Source organism: Tiliqua scincoides, chromosome 1 (assembly GCF_035046505.1).
Source record: "Tiliqua scincoides isolate rTilSci1 chromosome 1, rTilSci1.hap2, whole genome shotgun sequence".
In the NCBI taxonomy this organism is placed as follows: domain Eukaryota; kingdom Metazoa; phylum Chordata; class Lepidosauria; order Squamata; family Scincidae; genus Tiliqua; species Tiliqua scincoides.
In genome coordinates this window covers 127,421,394-127,447,510 of record NC_089821.1, presented here as the reverse complement: position 1 = coordinate 127,447,510, position 26,117 = coordinate 127,421,394, and the positions used below count along the sequence as shown (strand labels likewise).

Genomic DNA, 26,117 nt, shown 5'->3' with positions numbered 1-26,117 from the left:
TTGCAGAACTCTTTGGGTTTCCCACCTAATACTCAGAAGTAGGTCCCATTGAATTCAATGAGATATTTCCAACTAAGTGTGCAGAGCGCTACTGTATAAAGGTAAAATGTTTTCAAATATTCTACATTTGGCATATGTAGGGACAGAAACAGCACAACAATATCTCTAAAGAAGATAGTAGATGTGATGGAAAGACATTCATGGCAGTTACAATGTACAGAACTGGGCAGATACGTAGATCAGGAATGGAATTTCCACTTCAGAATCATGAGAAAATGCCGGGGGGGGGGAACTTCTATACTGCAGTGCTGGCATTGAACCGTCTGTAGTGGAACAGACTTTCACAGTCCAGCGTTCCAGAGTATTTGATCGCCTTGGTGAGGAGCTTTGCCACCTGAAATCAGAAAACCAAAGAGATAAATGTTCTAAACTACATCCAAGGGATCAGTTTAACAAAACAGGCAGGGGAAAATTAGGCACACAACATCTAGCTTTGGTTGGTAGGCTATTTTAAGCAGATATCACTATTTTTGAAAAAGAACTTAAGAGCTATTTGAATGCTGGTGCAAATGAATTATTCTTCCTTATTTAGCTTTACAGTCCCAATCACTAAGATAGAAAAAAACATTTTTATTTGCGGTACTGATTCACAACCAGCCTGTTTTATGGGCTCATTTCACATTAAATCAAAGCAATATACTACAGCAGAATTCTATCTGTGTTCACTCAGTTCTATTCAATGGGGCTTGCTCTCAGGAAAGTGTGTACCAGATTACAGCCCTATTGTGATAACTTCCTGCTCCCCAAAGGCTCAGTATGACAGAGAAAGCAGAATCTAGGCCACAGGGGAGAAAAGAGAAATACAGAAGGCAAAGGTTATATGCCACTTCCCTACTTCTGTTGCATTCAGTCACACATGCTCAAGTGTGACACATGCTCAAGTGTGACAAAAGAACTGGCCATGGAAGTGAGGTGGAGATGTGGCTCTGAACTCGTCCACAGAGCTTACACTTACACCACCATTTCCAAACTCTTTCCTCTTCTGGTGTCCTTTGAGCAATGGGAGTAACATTGCTTAGAACAGAGATGGAAAACTGGTGGTTCATGGACCAAACATAGCCCCCAAGTGTAGAATGGTAAATGGCCTGACCAGCAAAAACAATGTTCTCTAACATTCTGTACATCGAAAGAAACAGAAATTGTCCATACTTTCATGCATTGCAGGTTCTACATCTTTTTCTTTTTTGGTAAACTGCCTCTTGCATACAGAAAGACAGGATATATTTTTATATTTAATGCATGTACAAAATCCAAATGAAAGATGTAATGTGCAAAAGTATGTATTTGGTATATAACATGCTGTAATGACCAAGCCCTTAGTATTAAATGGCAGGAGCTTTTCTTATGGGACATGGTGGCTCCTCAATTAGAGGGTCAGCTGCTGTGGCAAAAGACATTTCCACTTCTTGTTCCCACTGCCTGGGAACAAGAGTGGACCCCAAAAAAGAATACCGGAAGTTCTGACTTGGATAAATTTTCTTATTACTAGATGAAAACAGTGATAATGAAATAAAAACACATAACACCACTTTCTGCACTTCTCATTTTTGTAAAAAGAAAGAAAAATTAAATCAGTGAAAAAAATGAAAGTTTAATTATTTAGAAAAGGGGGTGCATGGGTAAAGACTGTGACTGCATCTACTGACATTATACCAGCTATATCAACCTTCTAGTACACTTTTAAAGCAATTATAATTTATAATGTAAATTTTGGATAAAAACACATAACACTGCTTTATGCACTTCTAACTTTTGGAAAACATTGAAATCCATGAAAAAATAAAACCATTTTCTCCCACCTCTACTTATTACCAACAATCCTTCTGTCTCAGATTCTTAGGTAATGCATCTGACAGACACACCCTGAAGTGGTTCTGCTGCTATGTGATGGAAAGAAGATTGCCTCTCCCTCCATGATGGTGGCAGTTTCAGCACTGGTGCTATTTTTTTTTTTACATTGTCACCTGAAAAGGAGGTGACAAAGCCATGGGAGAGCATCTTATCAGCATGATTACTAACACTGCATTGCAGATAGGGGAGGGGCTGAAACTCAGAGGCAGAAGCCCTATTAAGCATTGAACAGAGATAGCATTTGAAGCAGCCACTCCCAACATCACTGCTCTTTTTCTTAGCCCGCACACTACTCAGGTGTGACTTGCTGAAAAAGCAGCAATCCTGCTTGTATGAAAGAATCGGCCTTAGTACTTGGCAGGAGGTCTGGTCTAGAGGGTAGAGCCTCCATTTGCCTGAAGATAACAGCTGAAGGTCACCAGTTCGAGGCCACTGGTACCATGAACAGCGAGACCTTGAAGAAGCTGACAAGCCAAGCCGAGTTTTTCCATCTGCTCTTTGGCCGCCCTTCAAGTGAGGATTGTCCGCTTGCGTGGGAGGAAACTGGAGGCCAGAATGTGATACCAGATCATAAAAGGATCCATCTGAAATGTTGTAGTTCTTGAAAGACAGAACCTTCTTCAACTGTAAAAATCCCTACTGGTATTTAGTATAGCCTGCCTGTGTAAACCGCCTTGAAATAAAGTCTGAGGAGAAATCTGACGACCATGAAAGGCGGTATATAAATACCTGTACTAATTATTATTAATTATTACTGTAACAGTGACAATGGAGAGAGAACTGACTATGAAGTACAATGTCGATGATGGAACATAATCTCAGTCACTGAATTTGCTGCAGTTTAAAATAGTTGGCTGTCAAACATTAATTACAGCTTTAAAATGGGCCTTAACCTCAGACATGCTACAAATTGATTTGGTGCTACTGTGAGAAATGGCAACAGAGATACCTGCAAATTAGTGAGGAGAGAAACTCCACTATCAACGGCTGTCCTGCGGATCAGGTAATTGTCATGGACAAACTTTGTGTCGTTATGGGAGAGGTTAATGACTAAGTCTATGCTCCCATCTTTTATGAGCCTGAAATGAAACAAGCAAGTTTTTAGAGAAATAAAAATAAAAATAACAAAGTCTAGGAAATCAAAAACATTTTCTCTTCAGTGTTCCATCAGCACAGATCTTTGTACTCAGTAGGCAATTTTCTATCTTTCTAAAGTTAAATCCAAAGGTATTAAAGAACCTTGAAGTGACCTGCTTACAATCCTAGTCAAGACATTCAAACTTAAAAGCAAACAGTACGCAAGCACAGCAGTGGGTTCAAGTATATTAAAGATGTATTGGACACACTGGACTGGATTCTGCCCAGCACAGGATTGTGCTTCAGTTGCAAGTACTCTTTGCACAGCAGCTGCTGAACCTCAACTAATCCATAGGATCAGGGTACCTGATAAGGATCAAAACAACAGGGAAGGGAAGAAGTTAATGTTCCGGCAAGGCCAAGAGAGGCTGCTGGCATTTAGTGTTCCTGCAGCTCCTGATCTCACTCAGCCTGTCTTATTTATGGATTTTACAAAGAATCCCATATGCAATTGCTTGCTTTTTAGAAACACCAGCTAAGGTAATTTAAAACACTGGTCCTATATTCACTGATCTACAGAAAAGAAGCTGCAATCCAAATGTTTCCCATTAATTAGGGCCAATTCAGACAATAGTCCAACTTGCTCACTGGTGCAAATTATAGCTCATCCTCTTCCCACACAAGATTGTCCCTTTTCTTCCATGAACAGGCTCATCACAAGTTGTGAAGAAGAAGAAGAGTAGTCAAACTTTTACATGCTTTTGCTCTTTCACTTTTGCAGTGCTCACGCAAATAGAACCTTCATCTGAGCTGGCAAGTGAGTCAGCTCAAAGATGATCAGAACTAGCTCTTGGACATCAAACAGATGTTGATTTTCCAGTTCTTGTAGCAGAACAGGGCATCTAAAACAAAACATGTCAAGTTTCCCAAGAAGACAATTTTCTCACACATTCCGACGTTTACTGTAAATGTGTACAAAGTCTTACTGTCTGATTGGAAGGAGTGCAGAGTCCCTGCTTTCCTGGGATGGCCATGCAACTGGAGAGGCAGGAATATCATTGGCATTGAGCCAGTTAGAAGTTGCTTCTGTGCAGTAAAGCTGCAGAGAGAGAGAGAAATATTTGTTGCCTTCAGTAACACTCCTCGTAATAAAGCTTGTTCCTGCTGCAGTGAATTGTTCCTTACGGGGCTGACCCCAGTTTCATCTAAAATAAATGAAATGTTTCTTACTTTCATTTACAGGATCTGGGGCAATACATTATTATGTATACATGAAACCAAGATTGTTTTTAAACTTGTGTGCATTTTTAAGGCCTTTGCAATGTGTCCCAGACTCCACAGATATAGTGGAGTGTTCTTTCTCCTCCACCAAGACTTAGAATTGGATGTGAATAATATATAGGGCAAAATAATAGTGGAAACTGGTCTTAATGCAGGAATTATGCAACAAATGACTCCTTCTTTACTCAGTCAGAAAAGAAACCTGAGATTACTTTTTATTCACTATTTACTATTTATTAATTCTTATTTTTCATTCAGTTATTTGATTTCCTCTGTAAACTGCTTTGTGAACTTTTTTTCTTGAGGAGTGGTAGAAGTAGCAATAATACTGCTATGAATTTATTTTATTTTATCCATTCATTTACAAATTTACGAGCAGACCCTATAGGAAAGGAGCTAGCTCCTAAAGAGAGGCAAAACCATTGTAGAAGACCTACTCAAAACTAATCCAGACTACTCAACCTCAACCTCTTTTGAATGGGTTTCACTCCCCTTGAAAACTTCTCTCACGGAGCCTCACTAGGACTAAGTGGGGAGAGGATGTCAGAAGGCCAGTGACTCCAGAATCTTTTTAAATCCAACCGTCAAGGCGAATTAAATAGCAAGCCACCACAAAGACTTAGTAGGCTGAAAGCAAAGCAAAACAAAACAAAAAAACACATCTCTTGCTAATTCTTGCTCTTGATCAGGCAGTGCTTATTTGATTAGCTGATTACTGTCCATAGTTTTCAGGTCTGGCAGGGTTGCAAGCAGGTAGTCTTATTCCTGCCACGATCCTAAGGTCTCCTCTAATCCTGGTTGCATCTTCTTCTGCTAGGAAAACCAGTAGAGAGAACCCAGGGAGAAAGAAAGAGGCTGTGCTCCCATTCTTCAAAGGGAAAGTACAGCATTAGGGCTTGGGAGAAGGAGGAAGCCTTGTTGCCTAGGTCTCTAAACCAGTATCAGCATGCCAGACCATGACAGATAGAACTTACAGAACCAACCATGGCTCTTTCTTTAAACAATAGCTTGCAGGTATCTTTGGCGCAGATGGTCTCAGTTTGAAGCTCCAAATGTGGACAGGAAAATAAGAAGTCTCAGTGGGTGGTGTCTGCCTGCCGACCGTACAATGGCTGATACATAAGGGTGTTTAAGGGTGAAGGGAAGCAATTGATTGCTCTCTGGAAAGAACATAGCCACTGGAAACCTGAATTTCTGCAGCTCTTGTAGTACTGCTTGCAATGGTAAAGAAAAACAGAAGACGTAACTTTTGAATCTAGCCAAATGGGGCTTCTTATATTTAACAAAACAACTAATTAATAACATCATAAACACAAGTGCACATTCATAACAGAGGGAAAGCTGAAATTCAAGAGTCAGTAAAGAGCCAGGTTACTAATTCTGACCTCACATTCTCTGGATTAGGGGCACAAATACACAGTATTCTCTATATATTCTCTATTCTCTAAGGACGAATAGTGTCTGCATGTTTTCCAGCACATCTCCCCAGCTCTGTAGTTTAGCAGTTAAGTATGCAGGGGTAGGGGCACACATGGCCCACAGATTGTCTCCATTTGACCTACCATGGTAGTACTTACAGGGGTGTGTACATGGAGACAAGATCCATAGCAGGTATATCAGCTTAACTTAGATGCTCGAACTTGCTCACAAAGCAGTTCAGTCTGGACCTGCCCATTGCTCCTCTGCCTCTGTCTATTACTTTATCTTGCCACCATTCCATAGTTCATACGGATATCGAAAAATATATAGCAAACTGAAAGTGCATGTGGCATGATGATGTTGCCTGGTGAACTTCTTTTTCCCTGCAAATAGCAGCCAATGAAGTGGAACAGGCACAGGGGAAAATGGCAATACAATGATACATACATGTCAGTTTATTAGATGTTATGGGTGATGGGAGGAGGAGACATGAGACTGTGGCTTCTAGCAATAGCCATGTGATCTCCACAACATTTTGTTTCAGTTTTAGAAATCAGGCTTTGCGCGATACACCTCTTTGGTTGACAGAAGGTGTTAAAAACCAACGCACGTGCTGCGCTTGTCCATAAAAGATCACTTCTCCCTGTTTATTTTTAGTTTGTCCTTCTTCCCTGAATATGGAAGGTCTCCAAGGCTTCATACAGAAACAGCGTACCTTAAAACCTTGCCTGTGCAGCTGATCTGCTTCATCCAGGAATTTGGGGCGGAAGGAATGCTGAAAGAAAAATGAAAGGAAGTGGGTATCAGAGCCACAATGGGTGCCGCAACATTCCATTTTCACAGACATGACTGTGTTTGCAGAGTGGATATTTCACAATATACAGTAAAGCTCTGCTATTACAGTGGGGTATGTAGTAAAGCTCTGTGTTAGTCTTGGACATCTCCCTCTTCTTAAAAGTGAATGTCACAGAAAGCTATAAAGGGCATGAGCTTTATTGTAGTTGGCAAGTTATTGTAGATTAACAAGCTTCAAAGGCACTGTTTGCCATGAAACTGAAGTTCGTATCTCACCAATAAGCTTGGATTCCCAAGGGTCTTAACATAGCACGCTGCCTTTCAGGGGTTTATAGCCAGCCAGTATTGATTACTGGAATACAAAATGTCAGATTCAGCAACCACAGAACAAAATTTTGCAGTCAGGATGAATTTTGCAATTTAAGCAAGTCTGCACAAATATATATTTTAAACAAGTTTTGCTTAGTCTCATTTTTTTTTTTAAAGATTTGTAGAATCAATTTTGCATTCTGTTTTTTTGTTTGTTTTTTGCCAGTGTCATGGGGAAGAAAGGGGGAATAAATGAAGGGACACACAAACTGAGAGCAGTATTAAGTGGAAAGCTTCTGGTTCAGAAACCTTAGAAGCAACTGTCAAAATAAATATTCAATTTAGCAGAAACCAACAAAATCCTGTTTTCTCTCCACTATAATGAAAACTAGAAACTTCCTTTTTTAAAAAATTAAATCTAAAAAGTGAACTTGTCTCTGAATTTGGAAGATACCATATATCAGTGTTTTTCAAACTGTGGGTCAGGACTCACTAGGTGAGTCGTGAGCCAATTTCAGGTGGGTCCCCATTCATTTCAATATTTTATTTTTTAATATATTAGACTTGATGCTACCACGGTATGTGACTGCATTTGGGGAAATGTTACAGACCTGTACTTTGAACAAGCTACTATGTATATTCTTTCAACAATGATAGTCAATGGGACTTACTCCTGGGTAAGTGTGGGTAGGATTGCAGCCTAGGATGGTTAAAAATTTTCCTGCTGGGTGATGTTACCTCAGGTCATGACATCACTTCCGGTGGGTCCTGACAGATTCTCATTCTAAAAAGTGGGTCCCGGTGCTAAATGTGTGAGAACCACTGCAATATATGAAGGCTTCTGAACTCCCTCTCCAACAGCACAACTACCTATACACTGAAAGCAAAATTGACTAAGAGATTTCTTCTTTATGGAGTTTTGAAAGTTTCTGTCACAATGTGTGACAGAGTAAGAGAGAAACTGAGAGGGTTATTCTCTCCCCTGGAAAGATGTGCAAAATATCCCAGTAGCCTGCAAAGGAAGAGGTATTTCAATAGCCAGTTTCTGACTACCCATATCATTGTTATCTAAGAAGAAAAGCTGTAGCTCAAGGGAGCTCATACTTTTCATGCAGAGTGCCCTCAGTTCAATCCTAGGAAAGGCTAGGAAAGACCCCTATCTGAAAGCATGGAGAGGTGCGGCCAATGTATTGCACAAGGTGTACCAATGGTCTGACTCAGCAGAAGGCAGCTTCCTATGTCTATAAATGGTCAACTGAGTTTAGGTGCACTAGTCCTGCTGAAAGCAGAGAGGTTTCAACCTCACCATGGTTGAGGAGGAGATAGGGGGATGGCAAATGCAACACCCCCTCCCCACAATGTATAGACTCTTTGGCCACAATGTATAGACTCTTTGGCCAAGACTGCCCTGGAAAGAAAATTGTAACATGCAAAATATAAGTTTATCATCATTTCATTATACAACCAAGTCTGGGTTCAGTAAATTCACCATGAGTTTTAGAAAACGCATTCTGATAGACAGGTCTGGTTATACTGTATGCAGTGTAGCCATGTTCAGATCAAAGACAGCAGATGACCTTCAAGTGGGGAAATCCTTCCACATCTTGGTCTCTGTGACTTTTGATCAGCAAAGGCTAAGAGGCTTTCACAAAACCATTTGTTTTCCTAGCTAGAACTGTAGGTGCTTCTGATCCTGGCAGAGGTCACACTGAAGGATAGAACAAGAGCATTGTCAAGAAGAAAAAAGTATGAGTCAGCCCATTGCTGCAAAGTCCACAGGCACTGGCAAGAACCTCATGGAAAGCCACTGCTATTCTCTACACTGAGTGGAAAATACAAATATCCAACGTGACAGCGTTGGCACCTTCCCAGCCAGAGAATCGCTCTGCCTTCTAGTCAGGGGCGTTGGCTTTCACAACAGTATTACAAAGTTCTATCAAATGTGTATTGAACACTTGTGACACAGAAAACAGGCTCTTTTCGAAAAGAAATTACAGCTGTCAACCTTCATCTGAGCTGCCTGAGATGTAAAAGCTGATTGAAAGTACCTATGCAAGAAACCGGTTGCAACAACAACAACAAAAAAAGTAAAACAAGTGCAGTACAAGCATGCTTATTTATTACAAGATATCATTTTGAAATGGATTTTCTCATTTCCTCCAACATGGTTTTTATACAATTGTGTAATTAGGCTATGAACACAGGCTCAACTCCTTAGATGATTTTTGTTTTCATGGTACTATTCTTATTCAGTTAATACTATAAACAGCAGAGAGTTTTTCACCATATTGCATTTGTCAAGATTTTTACCCAGTGTAGGATACTAAGTGCCCAATCCTGAGCTCAGCCCGCCGGCTTACTGCCAATGCGCACTGTCGCAAATGTGCCATAAGGCATGTTTGCGAGCTCTAACGCCAGATGAGCACCCGTGCTAGCCCAGCACTGGCCGGTGCTGGGCTAGCGCCAGGCGAGTGTCCGGCTTTTGCAGCTTGGCAGTTGCACAGACCACCAAGCAGAGGAGAGGAAAGCGGGGGCAGGGGGAGACATAGAGGAGGCCTTCTGGGGAGGGGGGAGGTGGGTGGAGAGCTGAGAGAGGGAGGGGGAGGCATAGGGAGGCGGGAGACAGGGAGGGGTTACTCCCTCCCCCCAGGCATGCCTCCCCCCAGGCATGCAGGGGGGAGGCAGGGAGGCAGGACTGGTGAAGCATTGCTCCACTGGATCTAGAGCCTTTGTGTCAGGCTCAGCACCTGACACAAAGGCCCTTACCTCTCTGCCAACCTTTTGAATCGAGTAGCCCCATTGTGGGGCTTTACCCAGGGGAAGGGGACAAAAGTCCCGTTTTCCCAAGGTGTTGCCGCACACCACAGGAGCTCAGGATTGTGTTCTAAGGCAGTTTAACCTAAACTAAACCTGAAGATTAGCAAGTTTGAAAAGTACAGTAGTAAAAAAAAAATTATGGTGCAAGGGAAATCCACATTCTATGCAAAGAAGCCCTTGCCAGACTTTATAGCAAGTGCACAGCCAAACATTATAAGGAGAAGCAGCAAAGGCATCCTGCAAAGTCTTGCCCCTGTGCCAATATGCTCACAAAAGCCCTTCCAAGGGACATGATCAATTAATGCTGTATTCAGGGAGAGTTCCTTTCTTGGACTCCCAGGGTCCCTAATTGGGAGAATCTTTCTCCAGGGCCATGAAACCCCAATCTCTAGCCACTCAAAATTGCCCAGTCCAATTCTAATAAAGTAGTCTTCACTAGCCACTTTCTCTTATTGAAGACTGGAAAATGGTTCTAAAAAAATAAAAACAGGGATCACCTGGCTGCCAAAGTCTGCAGCAGATCCCACGGCAACAGAATAGTTGCCTACAAAGCTCTAGGGCCCTCTCTTTGGTACTGTGGTTAGGCTATCCATTCTTCAATGGGCGGCTGCAGCTATTTAGGAGGTTTTACAGTGGCTGGGAAGTCTCAGGTGAGCAGGCAGGACAGCACAGGAACCACAAACCTGAATGGTGTTAATGCACAAATAATGGTTTACGGACTGACTGTTAGCCTCCTTCTGTCAGTGGTAAATACAACAACACAACAGCCACTATGAATTTGCTTGTGCTAAAGAATAAGAGACAGAACACTAAAAAGACGCATGGTGAACCCACAGGCGCACAAAATACACACAGCTGAGGGTATAAGGTCACTAAGAAATTGATCTCAATTAGCCAGGATCTAAAAATAAAGCCCTCCTTGCATGCTCTCAGCATTTTATGATTCTCAGCAGTTCTGCACCACAGATGTAAGACAGATGCACTCCTTTCAACAAGAATTACTAAATAGCCCAATCAGGAGAAGGAATGAAAAGCGCTATTCAACTAATGTTGTTTAATATAAAATGCAGGGTTCCAGCCAAAGTCACTTCATTAGCACTCTAAGTTGTCTTCTTTTCCCCCCTAACAAAACAGAATCATCGGAACCTTATGGTGCAAATAAGTACAGCATCATTTTATGTGACACACTGGGATTTCTCTGGTCACTGAAGTGCTAGGGTGCCATCCAGATTTAATGGGGTTTAAGAGTTTAACAATGTGCTTAAATAACCACTGGTTTCAATTAGAGTGAAGCATATTTAACTATCTTTGAATTACGCCCTCTAGTGTGCAAAGTGCCATGTAACAGGATATAGAATTTATGATTATTTTGTAGACTTACCACCTTACCCCAGGGGTGTCAAACATAAGGCCCGTGGGCCGAATGCGACCCCAGAAGCAATTTATCTGGCCCCCATTATAACTGGGTTTTCCCAGTATTATAATTGAGTTCTCTCAATTTTGAAAATTTGAACAAGATATGCACATCTTCTCTTCTGTCATTTGTAGCTAATGAGTTTCTATATGAAAAGAAAGTGCTTATTCCTGGCCATCATCTGCTTAACAATGTCACTTCCTGCTTAATAATGTCACTTCCAACCTTCAGCAGGCAACATGAATGTTAACTTCGGGCCTCTGTATGAAACAACTTTGACAACCCTGCCCTAATTGATAACCTGTTCCACAACTAGTTAAACCAAAACACAAGGCTGCAATCCTAAGCAGCGTGTTTTTAGGTTTTTGTTTTTTTAAAAAACATGCATTTTTGAAAAAGACAATACTAATGGGATTCAAGCTTAAGAGAGGTAATTAAGGGCCCAATGCTATCCAACTTTCCAGCACTGATGCAGCTGTGCCAACAGGGTTTGTGATGCATCCCGTGGTGGGGGGAAGAGTCATGCAGGCCTCCTCAAGGTAAAGGAATGTTTGTTCCCTTGCTTCGGGCCTGCACTGGTTCTGCACTGCACTACACTGCACTGTTTGACCCTTGCTTGGGGTTGCACTGGTTCTGGAAAGTTGGATAGGATTGGGCCCTAAGTAGGCTACAGGCTAGTGCACGTGGAGGGCAAGGTAGAGAAATTCCAGAAACACATTGGGAATACATTGAAATACATTGGGAGCTGGGTAGGAACAGTCACATATGTCGGCCCTAAATGAACTCTCACAGAAACTTCCATCCACCCAAGATGAGCATGCTGACCAGTGCCTGAGACAGCAAGGCAAGTACTCTGACCTTCCTTCTTGTTCACACCTGGATCTCAGGTACAAGCTGCTTTTGTGCAGTTCATAGGACGCATATGGCACAGCCAAAAAGCTATTGAGCTTCAGACTGCATTCTGGAGGCCAACAGCAGGAAAGGGAAGTAAACAGCATGATCAATTGTGGCCACAATAACAACATTAAGCCATTCTGGATGCAGTGAACATTACGGGCCTCCTCTTGCCCATTCACCTTGGCCTTTAGTAAGACAAAAAGATCCTCCTAAACCCCTGTCCGGTAACATTTAACAATAGGGCTTAACAGTGCACCCACCATAGCTTTTGTGTACAAATAATACAAGGTAAAATATACTCAACTGAAAACAAAATATGCCTTCTGTGTCTCAGAAATGTGTACTCCATTTGCAGCTGTTGGGAGCAGGAAATGTCTATGGCCCTTCTGAAAAGGACATAGAGTTCCATCTATCAGAAATGTTTTGTTCTGCTTATATCGATCAGTGTCCTAGCAGAGTTTCAGCTTAAGTGCTCTGTCTTCCATAAGATTTACCAAACGTCTCATTTCCAATTTCAAAAAAAATCCAGCATGATATTAACACACACATCGCATCTTCCTTAAAGTTTGCTCTCCCCATCTCACTTTCTTGGGTCTCTAGGCTTCCTCTACCTGTACCTGTGAACAGTTAATTCACAAGGGAAAAGGTTATGGAAAAATTCATTCACTGAATTAATAGCGTAGCGGACTTTCATACACTGACACTGATTTCCACTTCCCATGACCTAATGCCTTCGCAGAACCTACACTTGCAACATGGAAAGTAGATGAAGTGCTCATTAATCACCAGCCAGGAGAGTATCCCAAAGGACATCCAATTTGACTGGACATCTACGTGCAAGTCAAGCATAGCGCCTTCATAATGATTTGTAAACCACCACCTTATTTGGACAGCATCATCCGCTCTGTGGAGCACGCTGTAAGACATGACAGTCTGACCACTGAAGCAACAGAGACTGATATGAACTACCACCCCACCATGAAGAAGAGAAACAGGTATAAACATCTATTTTGCTCTAAAACTTTGCTTTGTATCTGAGATGATGACACTGCAATTAACAACAACAAAAGGAGGTAACTGCCTAGCCCTAGTAGAATCAGCAAGCTCCCTTTTTACAGGCCTTTCTGCAGAGAGGAAATTTGTAAAACTACAAATTTAAACTCGTAGTTTAAATCTATAGCATGGGTGTGTCCAGTGGGTAGCCAAATCACCCCACAAGCCTTGTAGCTTTGAACTTCCTAGTCCATCATCATTACATGAAAAAGGTGCAAAAGAGAGCGACTAAGATGATTACTGGGCTGGGGCACTTTCCTTATGAGGAAAGGCGTTTGGGCCTCTTCAGCCTAGAAAAGAGACACCTGAGGGGGGACACGATTGAGAAATACAAAATTATGCATGGGAAGGATAAAGCGGATAGAGAGATGCTCTTTACACTCTCACATAACACCAGAACCAGGGGACACCCACTAAAATTGAGTGTTGGGAGGGTTAAGACAGACAAAAGAAAATATTTCTTTACTCAGCGTGTGGTCGGTCTGTGGAACTCCTTGCCACAGGATGTGGTGACAGCATCTGGCCTGGATGCCTTTAAAAGGGGATTGGACAAGTTTCTGGAGGAAAAATCCATTATGGGTTACAAGCCATGATGTGTACGTGCAACCTCCTGATTTTAGAAATGGGCTTTATGTCAGAAATGGGCTTTATGTGCAAGGGAGAGCACCAGGATGCAGGTCTCTTGTTATCTGGTGTGCTCCCTGGGGCATTTGGTAGGCTGCTGTGAGATACAGGAAGCTGGACTAGATGGGCCTATGGCCTGATCCAATGGGGCTATTCTTATGTTCTTACATTTGATTCTGTCCTTTCTCCAAGGAGCTCAAGGAAGTACACATGGCTTTATTCCCCCTTTAAAGCATACAACAATCCTGTGATGTTTAGTAGTAGAGAATCTTGACTAGCCCAACATCAGTGCCTGAGTGAGGCTTTGAACCCACTTCTCCTTGATCTAATCCAGCACTTTAGTGCAGTTATTTTCAACCTTTTTCATCTCATGGCACACTGACAGAGATCAGGTCTTTTTTCATTTCTTTTTTTCTTTTTACTATTGACAAAGCACACTGCTGGCAGGGCAGGGGTTTCACATCTCCCAGTGGCCCTACTAATAAATGTCCCTCTCCCAAATTCCCACACTACACCTGTGGATCATTTGTAGCACACCAGTGTGCTGTGGTACACTGGTTGAAAATCACTGCTCTAGACACTACACTAGGCTGCTTCTCACTCACCCTCTCAGATGGGCAAATAAATGACTGAGCTGAGTTGAGCTGTAGGTTGTGGTAATATCTAAGTAACACCAATCACCTTCCAGGAATCCTCCACGGACAAGAGAGCCTCCTTTTTGGCAATTCACCAAGGCCCACTTTCTGCTGCTGAAACTTGTGGGCCCAATTCCCACATACTGTCTCAGTGCCGGTAATAATCACTCACAGACTGGGAAGTCAGTATTGTTTTTAATTATTTTCTTATTGACTTTATGCGGGGTGTAAGCATATTACAAGCACAGCAGGGGGATTGTAAAAGGCCATCAATTCTTTTTATGAGACCCCTAGCATTTTCCAATCTCAGATGTAGTGACTGATCATTTGGGGAACAGACACACAGGCCTTGAGGAGATTTATGAACGAATCACACTTCTGTATCTCCTGTAGCTTGTAATTACCCTGTGGCCGTGAAGAAGCATTTTGGGGGGGTTGGGGAGGGGGTGCCTTCATGTATTATTTTTTGGGGCATGGCTACTTTATTGTCTTGAATATGCTTGTGCCTGATTTAAAACTCCTAATGCGTCAAGGTATTCTTTGTATTGCATACACGCCCTCTCAGTTAATGTTGTCTGTAGCACGAAATGCCATGATCAGTGTCAGCAAGCAGGCAGGCTCCAGGCTTTGTGTGTATACTGAAATGTGCAGCATATCTCAGGCTACTCACTACAGTCTCCTAAAGGCAGAAGGCAAGATTTGCCTGAACACACAGAAAGCTTCCACTTCATCCCTTCACAAATACAAACAACTGGGTAAAGATGAGCATGTGAAGCCACTGTACACTGAGTCAGGCAATTGACCCCACAGGTCTGGTTTGCCTGACTGACAGCAGCTATCTAATGTCTCAGGGAGGGAGAGCCCCTTTGTAAAAATCCTTTCTAAGCAAAGATCCCAAGGCCTGAGCCTGGAACACACTGTATGCAAAACACATGCTCTGCTATTGGCCAGTATTGTAGTTACAGGGGGGCGGTACGCTAAGTATTGCAGGCGTCGTTAATATGCCGTGTGAGTGGCCTCCCACTCACCATTGGACTCCTTGGGCTCCAACGGTGAGTGGGAGGGGCCACTTACATGGTGCGTTGCAGCACCTGCATACTTACCATACTCCCTCTGCAGCTATGCTACTGCTATCACAATAAGAGCCTGTCAAGAAGTCACCCTTCCTGTTGCAATTTCTTTGCTTTATCATCAAAGCTACTGCAGCTCACCTGGATTCCAAGAAGAATTCCCTTCTGTGGCAACTTAAATCCTGTCGATAGCATCGCCTTCAAAAAAGCAGAATGGACGTTTCTCCCAAAGCAGGCCACCTAGAGGGAGAAAGCGCAAGAGAAGGGGAGCAAGGTGGAGAGTGAAAAAAGAGATTATTATTTGATCAAGGATTCGGAAGCAGACATGTGTACACAGCTGAAGAAAAAAGAGAAAATAGTCTTCTGTAAGGAAAGCTCGCTACTTCTCTTGCTGTAGTTCTTGCATGAAGCCAGCAGGGAAATGGCAGATCAGCACAGACAAATCTTATATTTTAATTAAGCAATAATGAAGGAATAAACAATGCTTTGCTCTCAAAGAGCACACCATGGAGCAACATATAGGGATCTTGCTATGAATGATGAGGATGCCACACACAGCTTCTGGTTCACACAGTATGCTTGTGTTCTACTAAATGTTCATATTACTTAATGCTTAAATAACAGCAAGGGTCATAAACGCTACTCTGGGCCCATAAATGAATAGCTTTGCAATGGGAATGCACAGTCGCTTAGCATGAGGATCCAGACCAATTTTCAATGTTTTTCTTTTCACAGCACACTGACCTACATGGTCTCCTCCTCCGGTAATGTCACTTCCGGCTTCCAGGAGATTCTTCTGGGTTCTGCAGCTCTATTTCTAGGGTAACTGTCTGTAGTAACAAATGGTCAGTCCCTCCTTAGAGCCAGCGGAGTTGCCCTAAAAACAGAGCTGCAGAACCTGCAAGAGTTTTTCAGCTATTTTCACCGCAGGATACCAGCAGGGCCTAGGAGTGGGGGGTAAAGGGGGTAATTTGTACCCAGGCCCAGGGTCAAAAGAGGGGCCCAAGAGCCAAAGGAGGGGGCCCAGAAATTTCCTGGGATCTGACATTTACCTATCTACTCAGACTTTTTTCCTGTACGGGATGCTGGGGACACTACTATGACTGGGAGTGCTGGGAACACTACTGATGCCACATGGGTGGGTAGACCTGGGCTCCAAAGACTCTTCCAGTTGTCTCTACCCTCCCCTCACCCTGCTTCACCCCTCCTTGCCCCTATTCTGCTCACCCATCACCACCCTCCCCTGCTCTGTTTCACCCTCCCTCTTTGCAAAGGGGTCCAAAAGAAACTTTGTACCCCTGATAAAATTCCTCTCAGAGGCCCTGGACACCAGTGGACCTTTTGCTGAACTTTCACGGCACACCAAACAGCCACAGCACACTGGTTGAAAATTGCTGGTCTAGACATTTCCTGATAATTTTATATACCATTCAGACTCAGTGGACCCTCCTTATCCACAAGTTCTGAATACCTGCAGCTGGAAGGCCTCAAAGGGTCTCCCAGACATGGGCAAGAGTGCCTTCCAGTTGGGTCTGGGAGGTCTTCTGAGGTGCAGGGAAGTGGTGCATGATCTCCCTACACCTCAGAAGGCCTCCCAGAGGCTTCTGAAAGGCACCCTAGGAATTATTTTTACAAACTATGCTTGGCAACTCCAAACTCAAACTGCATTTCAGTTTTACCCTTTATGCCTGTGTGTGTGTGGTCATGTACACATGCATGGGTACACACATTCTTCCATGTTCTATTTGGGCAAAACTGTTCTACCCTGGATGCAATTTCAGGTCCAAAGGAGGTTTTGGATGTAAGAGCATCTAAGGGCGCAAGCCTAACCAACTTTCCAGCACTGGCATAGCTGTGCCATTGGGACATGTGCTGCATCCTGCAGTTGGGGAACAGACACAGAGACCTCCTCAAAGTAAGGACATGTTTGTTCCCTTACCTCGGAGTTGCATTGCCCTTACCTTGGTGCTGGAAAATGGGTTAGGATTGTGCCCTAAAGACCTACATCAATGACCTTGTAGGCAACACCAACCTTTTGCCATCACCTAGTAGACTATGCAGAAACCCAAAGAGAGAGAACTGTTGTACACAGCAGATCCATATGGATGTAATATCATGAAATAAACTGGCTTCAACAATTAAGTTCTCTTCTAAGCATCACTCTAGAAAGAAAGGCTCCAAAGTACTCATCTGACACTGAGGAATTCAAGGGAGGTATTGTATAAGAAACATCATTATACAAAAGTATAAGCTGTCATTACTGGCAATCACATCAGAGGGTAGAAACTCATATTTTAATCAAAATTCAGTCCATGTCTTTGCTCAATAGTACGGCATATTCACACTCACAAGAAATTCTGTATATATTTAAAATGCATTTGTAGAATAAGTGACTGTTTTACCAGTAGAGAGTTATTATCCTCTATTCACTTGTAAGAAAGACCTTCACAACTCTCCTATTTTATGGCAATTGTGAATATGGATCTTACTAACTCATAAAAGTTAATAATCTCGCTTTTATGACTAAAATATTCTCTCCCTCCATCTAACAGTCAGAAATCTAATCCTCACCCCTTGGCTAAACTACTGTTTCTTTTTTCTTTCTCATGAAGTCAACTCCCTTCAGAAAGTTAGAAGGACAATCAGCTTTTTTCTCTCCGTTAACTAGCCTGAAAGCAAAATTTGCTGCGGTTGTGAGTTTGACTACAATCATTTTTAAAGCTGAATCATTTTTAAAAACCTTTAAAAAACAGAAGTGACAGTATTTCCAGAATATATGCACAGTACTAAGAATTAAAAAATTCATAATTAAGGCAGCAATCCTATGCATACTTTCCTGGAACACAATGGGACCTACTTCTGAGCAGAAATGCATGAGATTGCAGTGTTAATACATGAATTTTATATGTGAATTTTACATGTGAACAAATATGAAAGATATGTTATTACATTGCCAACACCATAGTTATGCTACAGAGAATAACTCCCATTGAATTCAGGAAGGCTTGCTTATGAAAAAACACCATACAAAAGTGATGCATATGTCACAGATTGATCCAAGGTACTTCCACATAAATGTACTGAGGGAAAGTTCATAAGGGAGTCTCATTTCCATTTATAATTAATTGTCCTTCATTTATAAAATGTCACCAGTGCTTCTTGGCTTAACATGTGAGTACTTTTAATTGCCATATGACATCAACCCTGATATGAGCATTGTGGAAAACAGTTGGAATTTGTATTTATTCTCTCCCCTCATCACACATACAGGCACACACCCCTATCTTTCCCCTGTGAGTCTGTAAACCTGTTCTCCTCTGAAGAATATAATACGTTGCAAGTACTAGATGTACTTGTGGGATGTGTTCCTTGATTTCTGTGGAGTTTCCTGGTTTTCCATTCCATGCCCTCAGATATCCTTGTATTTAGGAAACCTCTGCTGTAAATCAGATGCACATCCAAATGAGGATGCGGTCTACTCCACTGTTTTCAGTGGGATGTGAATTTGGATACACAACCAAATTCACACTCTAGAATGCTGAAATTTATAAACATAAACTCTACTTGCTCAAGATTTCCACGTTCAGTCCAGGGCTCACAGAAATGCTGCTCTACAAGAAGTGGCTATTTTACAGTTGTTCAAGCAGGAAGAAAAATTTATGGAAAGGTTCAGGGAAGCCCCTTAACCTTCAACATGTTCATATGAGAACCTTCAATTCAGTTTTAACAGCCACAATTTCCCCCCTTGGACTTGCTTGCACAAGAATTTGCATATGCAGTCACTGATTTCCCCTCCCCAACAGAAAGTAAATAAAATATAATTGTGCATAAGGAGGGTTGCAGATGTAAAATCACCACTGGATGTCATTCAACATCCAGCTTAGCCATCAAATCTGTTCAATTACCACAGCATCCCCAGGTCATGCCTGCGTGACCTGATGAAATGGTAATTTGGGGGAGTCAAGAAGGTTGCAAATGGTAGCTGGCTGCAATGGCATAGTTAGCAAGTTCAGAGGGGGGGGTGGCCTGCCCCAAGTGCCACTCTCAGGGGGGGTGACACCACTAATGACCAAAATTGCAAAAATGCCATCATGTTTATATTTGATTTGATGCGTAATTTACAGCAGAATGCAAATGAAACTAGAGTGAAATATCTCAGTTCTATCGAAAGATATGGACAAAAACCAGAAAAAAAAATACAAGTGTCTAATATGTAACAAACAGTGGATTTCTTTCATTCAAAATGGACCACTGAAGCTGAATGTTTGAAGAGCCAATGAAATGTTATTATAACACAGCATGTTAGGTATTAGTAAAGTTACACCCTCGTTGGGGGGGGGGCAATGAACAAAATTGTGGTTTTTAGGAATAATACCATCATAATATATATCATTCTTTGTTTGCAGAATGTAATGAAACAAACTACATTGGAATATCTGTGTTCTAACCAGAAACAAACAACTAACATGTAACAAACACAATCCTAAGAATGACTTAGGCTGGTGCAAGGGAGGGCAAGGAGAACATAAGAACATAAGAACAGCCCCACTGGATCAGGCCATAGGCCCATCTAGTCCAGCTTCCTGTATCTCACAGCGGCCCACCAAATGCCCCAGGGAGCACACCAGATAACAAGAGACCTCATCCTGGTGCTCTCCCCTACATCTGGCATTCTGACTTAACCCATTCCTAAAATCAGGAGGTTGCGCATACACATCATGGCTTGTACCCCATAATGGATTTTTCCTCCAGAAACTCATCCAATCCCCTTTTAAAGGCGTCTAGGCTAGACGCCAGCACCACATCCTGTGGCAAGGAGTTCCACAGACCGACCACACGCTGAGTAAAGAAATATTTTCTTTTGTCTGTCCTAACCCGCCCAACACTCAATTTTAGTGGATGTCCCCTGGTTCTGGTATTATGTGAGAGTGTAAAGAGCATCTCCCTATCCACTCTGTCCATCCCCTGCATAATTTTGTATGTCTCAATCATGTCCCCCCTCAAGCGTCTCTTTTCTAGGCTGAAGAGGCCCAAACGCCGTAGCCTTTCCTCATAAGGAAGGTGCCCCAGCCCCGTAATCATCTTAGTCGCTCTCTTTTGCACCTTTTCCATTTCCACTATGTCTTTTTTGAGATGCGGCGACCAGAACTGGACACAATACTCCAGGTGTGGCCTTACCATCGATTTGTACAACGGCATTATAATACTAACCGTTTTGTTCTCAATACCCTTCCTAATGATCCCAAGCATAGAATTGGCCTTCTTCACTGCCACCGCACATTGGGTCGACACTTTCATCGACCTGTCCACCACCACCCCAAGATCTCTCTCCTGATCTGTCACAGACAGCTCAGAACCCATCAGCCTATATCTAAAGTTTTGATTTTTTGCCCCAGTGTGCATGACCTTACACTTACTGACATTGAAGCGCATCTGCCATTTTGCTGCCCATTCTGCCAGTCTGGAGAGATCTTTCTGGAGCTCCTCACAATCACTTCTGGTCTTTACCACTCGGAAAAGTTTGGTGTCGTCTGCAAACTTAGCCACTTCACTGCTCAACCCTGTCTCCAGGTCATTTATGAAGAGGTTGAAAAGCACCGGTCCCAGGACAGATCCTTGGGGCACACCGCTTTTCACCTCTCTCCACTGTGAAAATTGCCCATTGACACCCACTCTCTGCTTCCTGGCCTCCAACCAGTTCTCAATCCACGAGAGGACCTGTCCTCTAATTCCCTGACTGTGGAGTTTTTTCAGTAGCCTTTGGTGAGGGACCGTGTCAAACGCCTTCTGAAAGTCCAGATATATAATGTCCACGGGTTCTCCCGCATCCACATGCCTGTTGACTTTTTCAAAGAATTCTATAAGGTTTGTGAGGCAAGACTTACCCTTACAGAAGCCATGCTGACTCTCCCTCAGCAAGGCCTGAGGGCTTCTCTAGAGCAAGCTGCGCCAGTGCACAGAGGTAGCTGCATCCAGCACAAGGAGGCTGCATTGAGCTTGGCTGATGCAAAGCTCTGGGGTGGGTGGGGAGGAGATGGAGGGTGGCGATCTGGGGCAGCGGGAGGGTGGGTGGAGGGCTGTTATGCCAGATCCCAACCCCTGTTCCTGAGCAGCGCGGAGCGGCTTCAAGTCTCAGGAGGTGGCGCAAGTCTGAGGAGATCCATAGGGACTGCAGTGGTTTACCTGGGGGTAAGGGGAAGAGTTTCACCTAACCTTCGGCTGAGCCACTTTGCATTCCTCTCACACATTGGATACAGCACAAGCCTCCAGGCCTGCCTGTTCCAGTGCAAAGTAGAATTGCGCCCAAAGTGAATTTCCTTAACTCAAAACTGACCATGAGTCTGAGTGTTCTGAGAGCTAATGAGGTTTTATTATGTCACAGCACGGAACCACTAAGATGTTGTTATGGGTCAGCTCCCTTTCCATGTATCAAAGCTAATACTCAAACTCCTATGAGGGCCACCAAGTTGGTCACAGTTTTTTTTTTTTTTTGTGGGTTACTGATTGGTTGGGTGATCTGTACTGTTCTATAGTAAAATAAATAAATAAAGTGAATAGGGGGAGTCACCAGAGTGGATGACACCAACCTTAGTGATGCCACTGGTGGGAAGGTTGGATGTTGTGGGTTACTGGCTGAGAAGATTTTTAAAGTGGATTCTAAACATTCATGATGGACTATAGACTAGCAGTGGTTATTAATCATGAAGGTTATATTGAACCTCCAGATGCAGGGCAGTATAACACTGAGTACTATGTGCAGAGGAGCAGTAGCAGAGGAGGGCACGGACATTCATCCATTGCTTGTGGGGAAATATTCTGCCATTATTACTATTCATTTCATGTCATGACTATGACTGCCTCTCAGCGTCACCTGCCTCACAAAAGAAGGGGAGGAACCATGCATACCACCCTGAGCTCCTTAGAGAAAGGGTGGTATAAAAATATTGACTGACTGACTGACTGACTGACTGACTGAGCTGTATGGGGGTATCCACAATTTATGGGCCCCAAGTGTCAAATGACCTAGCTGACATTACACTGTTTGCAGGCCTGGTGTACAGTCACTTACTAGTGTTGTCCAAAAGGATAGGCTGGCTATGACATAAACAATGCACGCTCGGTAGTATAGAAGAACCTGCTAATACATATTGGACCACTGATAAAAACAAATTTACAGGGTTCCTGCCTGTGCTATGCTATGCTGCCTAGACTTAAATTCCAAAATCTATCAAACAGAGAAAATATATCTGCAGAGAGGCTGCTCAGTCCTACGTGTGTCCTACCTGGAGTTCTTCTCCACTTTACATCTCTTGATGGTAACCAAGCAACCATAAAAATATGGGCTGGAATATTTGTTACCCTGATGTAACTTCTACATTCAAAGACCAAACGTTCAGGTTCTCAGGTCTGATGTTGTCACTGTGATGCTGCAGTGATGGGGATTTTGAAGGCTGTGTATACTTGTCCGTCAGGAGCTAGCTAGGTATTTCATAAAACGTACTGTCATACTGAAATATTTTCCAGAGCCTGACAGCTCTGCGAAAAAAAACACAGGAAAAGTATATGCTTTTGCAGTGACCATTGCCAATGGACTCAGAAACAAATGAAGAGGGACATCCAGTGGTCAAACAAGTTACATTCTGCAGGGGAATCAGTGTGGCTTTCTTTATAAGAAAGACAGGTGGCTTTAATCGCTTGGGGAAAACACAAAATCTGTGGCAAATGTTCTATTATTTGAGGTTTTTTCCCCTCATACTAATTGTTGCATTGAGGACCCCTAAGCATATGATCATTAGCATCTTTTAAAGACAGTGTACCGAAGTTACAAATAAAGAAATAAAGAAATTAGCTGACATACTGTGGGAGCTTTGTGTGAATTGCAGCTGAGGACCGAGCAGGTTAGGCTGCAACTGCACATCAGCTCGACAATGAATTGTATTGAAAAGTAATTGAAAAGTAATGAATTGCAGTAAGAAAACTTCCTAAAATGAGGTACCTCCCCAGTGGATGCCATTTCACATCGGAGAACAGGATCAACATCTCTTAGACGAGGCCATGAGAACATTGGAGCCTAGAGAGAGAGAGAGAGAGAGAGAGAGAGAGAGAGAGAGATGATTAAGCTATTATATTTGTGATAATCACAATCCCCACATTTTCAACAGTAAGGAAGTAATTGTTCATGTACTGCATTTGTGGTAGAAATAATCATGATCTTTCTATATCATGCCTGTATAACTTGTGACCTACCAGGCCAAATACATCTCACCAGTCATATATTACAGCCTGCTAAGTGTTTGACCACCCTATAACCCTACCTCATCTTTGCAGTGCACTGGAGATGGTACGCAGAGCCTCCAACAGGCCACAGTATACCAATGGAGGCTGTATTTGTATTGCTGGACTGCAGGTTGAGCAGGCCTGTCCTAGTACAGTATTCATATGTTGCATCATGGGTTCAAACACTTAGTGGCCATGTGGGATTGTTCAAGGTGGAGTGAAATGTGGTGGCTTTTGGGTACATTTTAAAAGTCATGTGTAAACATAACCCAACAGCTTGGAATATAACATCCAACTCTTGCTGCAAGGTGTACAAGAAATATTTGAGTTTAACAGACAAATCAGGTGCACAAAGAACACTTGACAATGTGGTGGGACATCAAGGAATTTGAATGAGCATAAAACGTGTGCTATATGAACTTCAAGTACCCTATTTCAGGAGATGATTGAGTTTGTTTTTGTTTTTTAAAGAAAATGGAATACGATCATCCATTTCTTAAATGAGGGGAGGCTCCAATGATAAAACATTAGTGTATAGCAGTGGTATTCAAACTGGGGCGGGTCCTGGCCTCTGCCCCCTTAAGGGGTGGGGGCAGCCAGGAGACAGGGGAAGGCAGTGGCGCGGTCCACAGGATCACGCCGCTCAGGGGGGCTGCAGGGGCTTGGGTGCACTTGCCCAAGCCTCCTGCAGCCTCCCAGGGGTGTGGGGAGCCCTGCACAACCTTCAGCAAGGCTCCCCAGGTCAGGAAAAGTGAAAGCGGAGCGATCGTACCCTGCTTCGCAAAACCAGAACCAGAGCACAATCGCTTCGCTTTCCCTTCTGACAGGGCTGCAGGGACTGGGGTGCACCCTCCAGTCCCTGCAGCAGCCGTCCCTGTGTGCAGGGAGCCCTGCGCATGTGCCTGCAGGGCTCCCTAGGTGAGGGAAAGGGAGAGTGGGACGATCGCGGTCCGTTTCCGCTTTTGCGAAGGCAGAGCAGATCGCTCCACTCTCCCTTTCCCTGACCTGGGGCGCCCTGTAGGCGCTTGCGCAGGGCTTCCCGCACACAGGGACAGCTGCTGCAGGGACATCCCAGTCCCTGCAGCCCCCTGAGCGATGCGATCCTGGGGTTCGCGTCGCTGCCTTCCCCTTGCCCCTGCTGCCTCCCCCCTGCCCCCGCAAAGACTTACCGTGGGTTTCAAACTCCCAGAGAGTTTGAAAACCACAGGTGTATGGGTTTCATTTTCAAATGAAAATTTGAAACAGGAAGATTGATTTAACTTCAAAAATAGTAATAATTGCTACACACCTGCATGGTACATGCAAACATTTCCCAAATTTTCCTGACGGCTCTTACAGATTTAAGCTGCAGTTGGGCTTCTAGGCTTACAGATCTGTCTTCAACAGCATGCAACACTAATATAAAGAGCTCAAATGCTATTCCAGACTCATTAAGGACACTTGCACTAGTATCAGGATACAGTATTGATGGTTATGTGAAAAAGATATAAGGGAAGTTATCAGGAACATTCAGCTGACTCCATCCTTCAATTCCTTCTTGGGTCCAGGAGGGCAATAGAGGATGAGACAAGGGAATCCCAAGGTAACTAGAGATAACACACAAGCAAGGAATTGATGCACCTTTCTGTTTCTATTCCATCTGAGCTTTGCACAGTGTCTTTCATTTTCATTTTGTTCTCTCTTGCTAAAAAATCCCTGGATTTTTTTCCTGTCACCAAAAAAAAATCTATATTTAAATTCAATTTATTTTCAAGACAAGGAAGCTTTATTGGCATATTTAAAATACAAACAGTGTAAAACAAAAGATTGGATGGAAGGATGCATGAATTAGACAGTTCACCTCCAGCCGTAACCAACCAGATCTTACTACATAGGCTCAACCATTTGTGACCATCATAGAGATACGTCTCTTGATTATCCTATTTATATATTTAGCTACCACCCCAGCAAGCTCTTCATTTGTCCCACTGAATATGTAGGCAATTTTATTCTGGTTACTCCGACCCAAGAAAGCGGCCACGATTGGCGATAAGTAACTTATGCAAAGATCCTGATATATCGGACAGTGTAATAATATGTGAGGGAGTTTCCATATTCCCCTGGCTGCATGGACAAACTCTGTCTGCAACTGGGAAACCTCTATATCTGCCAACAACTGCTCAGATGGAATGACGTTACATCTCGCAAGGGTAATCGCCCTTCGTTCTTGGAGGAAGAAAGTAAAAATACAGGTAAAATGGAAAGATGAAGATGTACTGGAGAGCAGATTTTGTAAGCATTACTATAGAGATCCTGTTGCTCGATGTCAAGGAGCCTTTGTTTCATGGCTCTATAGGCCTGTCCTGAGGATAACATACCTAACAAATCTGGGGAGAGCCCCATAGAGCAGATTTTCTTGCTCAAAAGAGCTAAGCCAGGAAAGAGTGGGGAATTGGATAAGAGACCCCGAAACAGTCTAGCTTGATCTGTCTGGTGATACTCTAAGCCAATATCTAAAAGTCCTGAGCCATGCCAGGGTTTCCAGTCTGTGCTGTCCTG

General features: G+C 43.1%; 1 protein-coding gene across 1 annotated transcript in view; it reads right to left on the bottom strand.

Annotated features, from left to right (window-relative positions):
* Positions 1–295: 295 nt before the first annotated feature.
* Positions 296–26,117, bottom strand: part of CPS1 (carbamoyl-phosphate synthase 1) — a 169,712-nt gene continuing 143,890 nt past the window's right edge. Inside the window, exons 33-38 of the mRNA XM_066622052.1 lie at positions 23,299–23,373; positions 15,444–15,542; positions 6,404–6,463; positions 3,975–4,087; positions 2,861–2,990; positions 296–394 (exon numbers count right to left, since the gene is read on the bottom strand). Coding sequence (XP_066478149.1) covers positions 296–394; positions 2,861–2,990; positions 3,975–4,087; positions 6,404–6,463; positions 15,444–15,542; positions 23,299–23,373 — 576 coding nt within the window. The remainder of the gene's footprint in view (positions 395–2,860; positions 2,991–3,974; positions 4,088–6,403; positions 6,464–15,443; positions 15,543–23,298; positions 23,374–26,117) is intronic.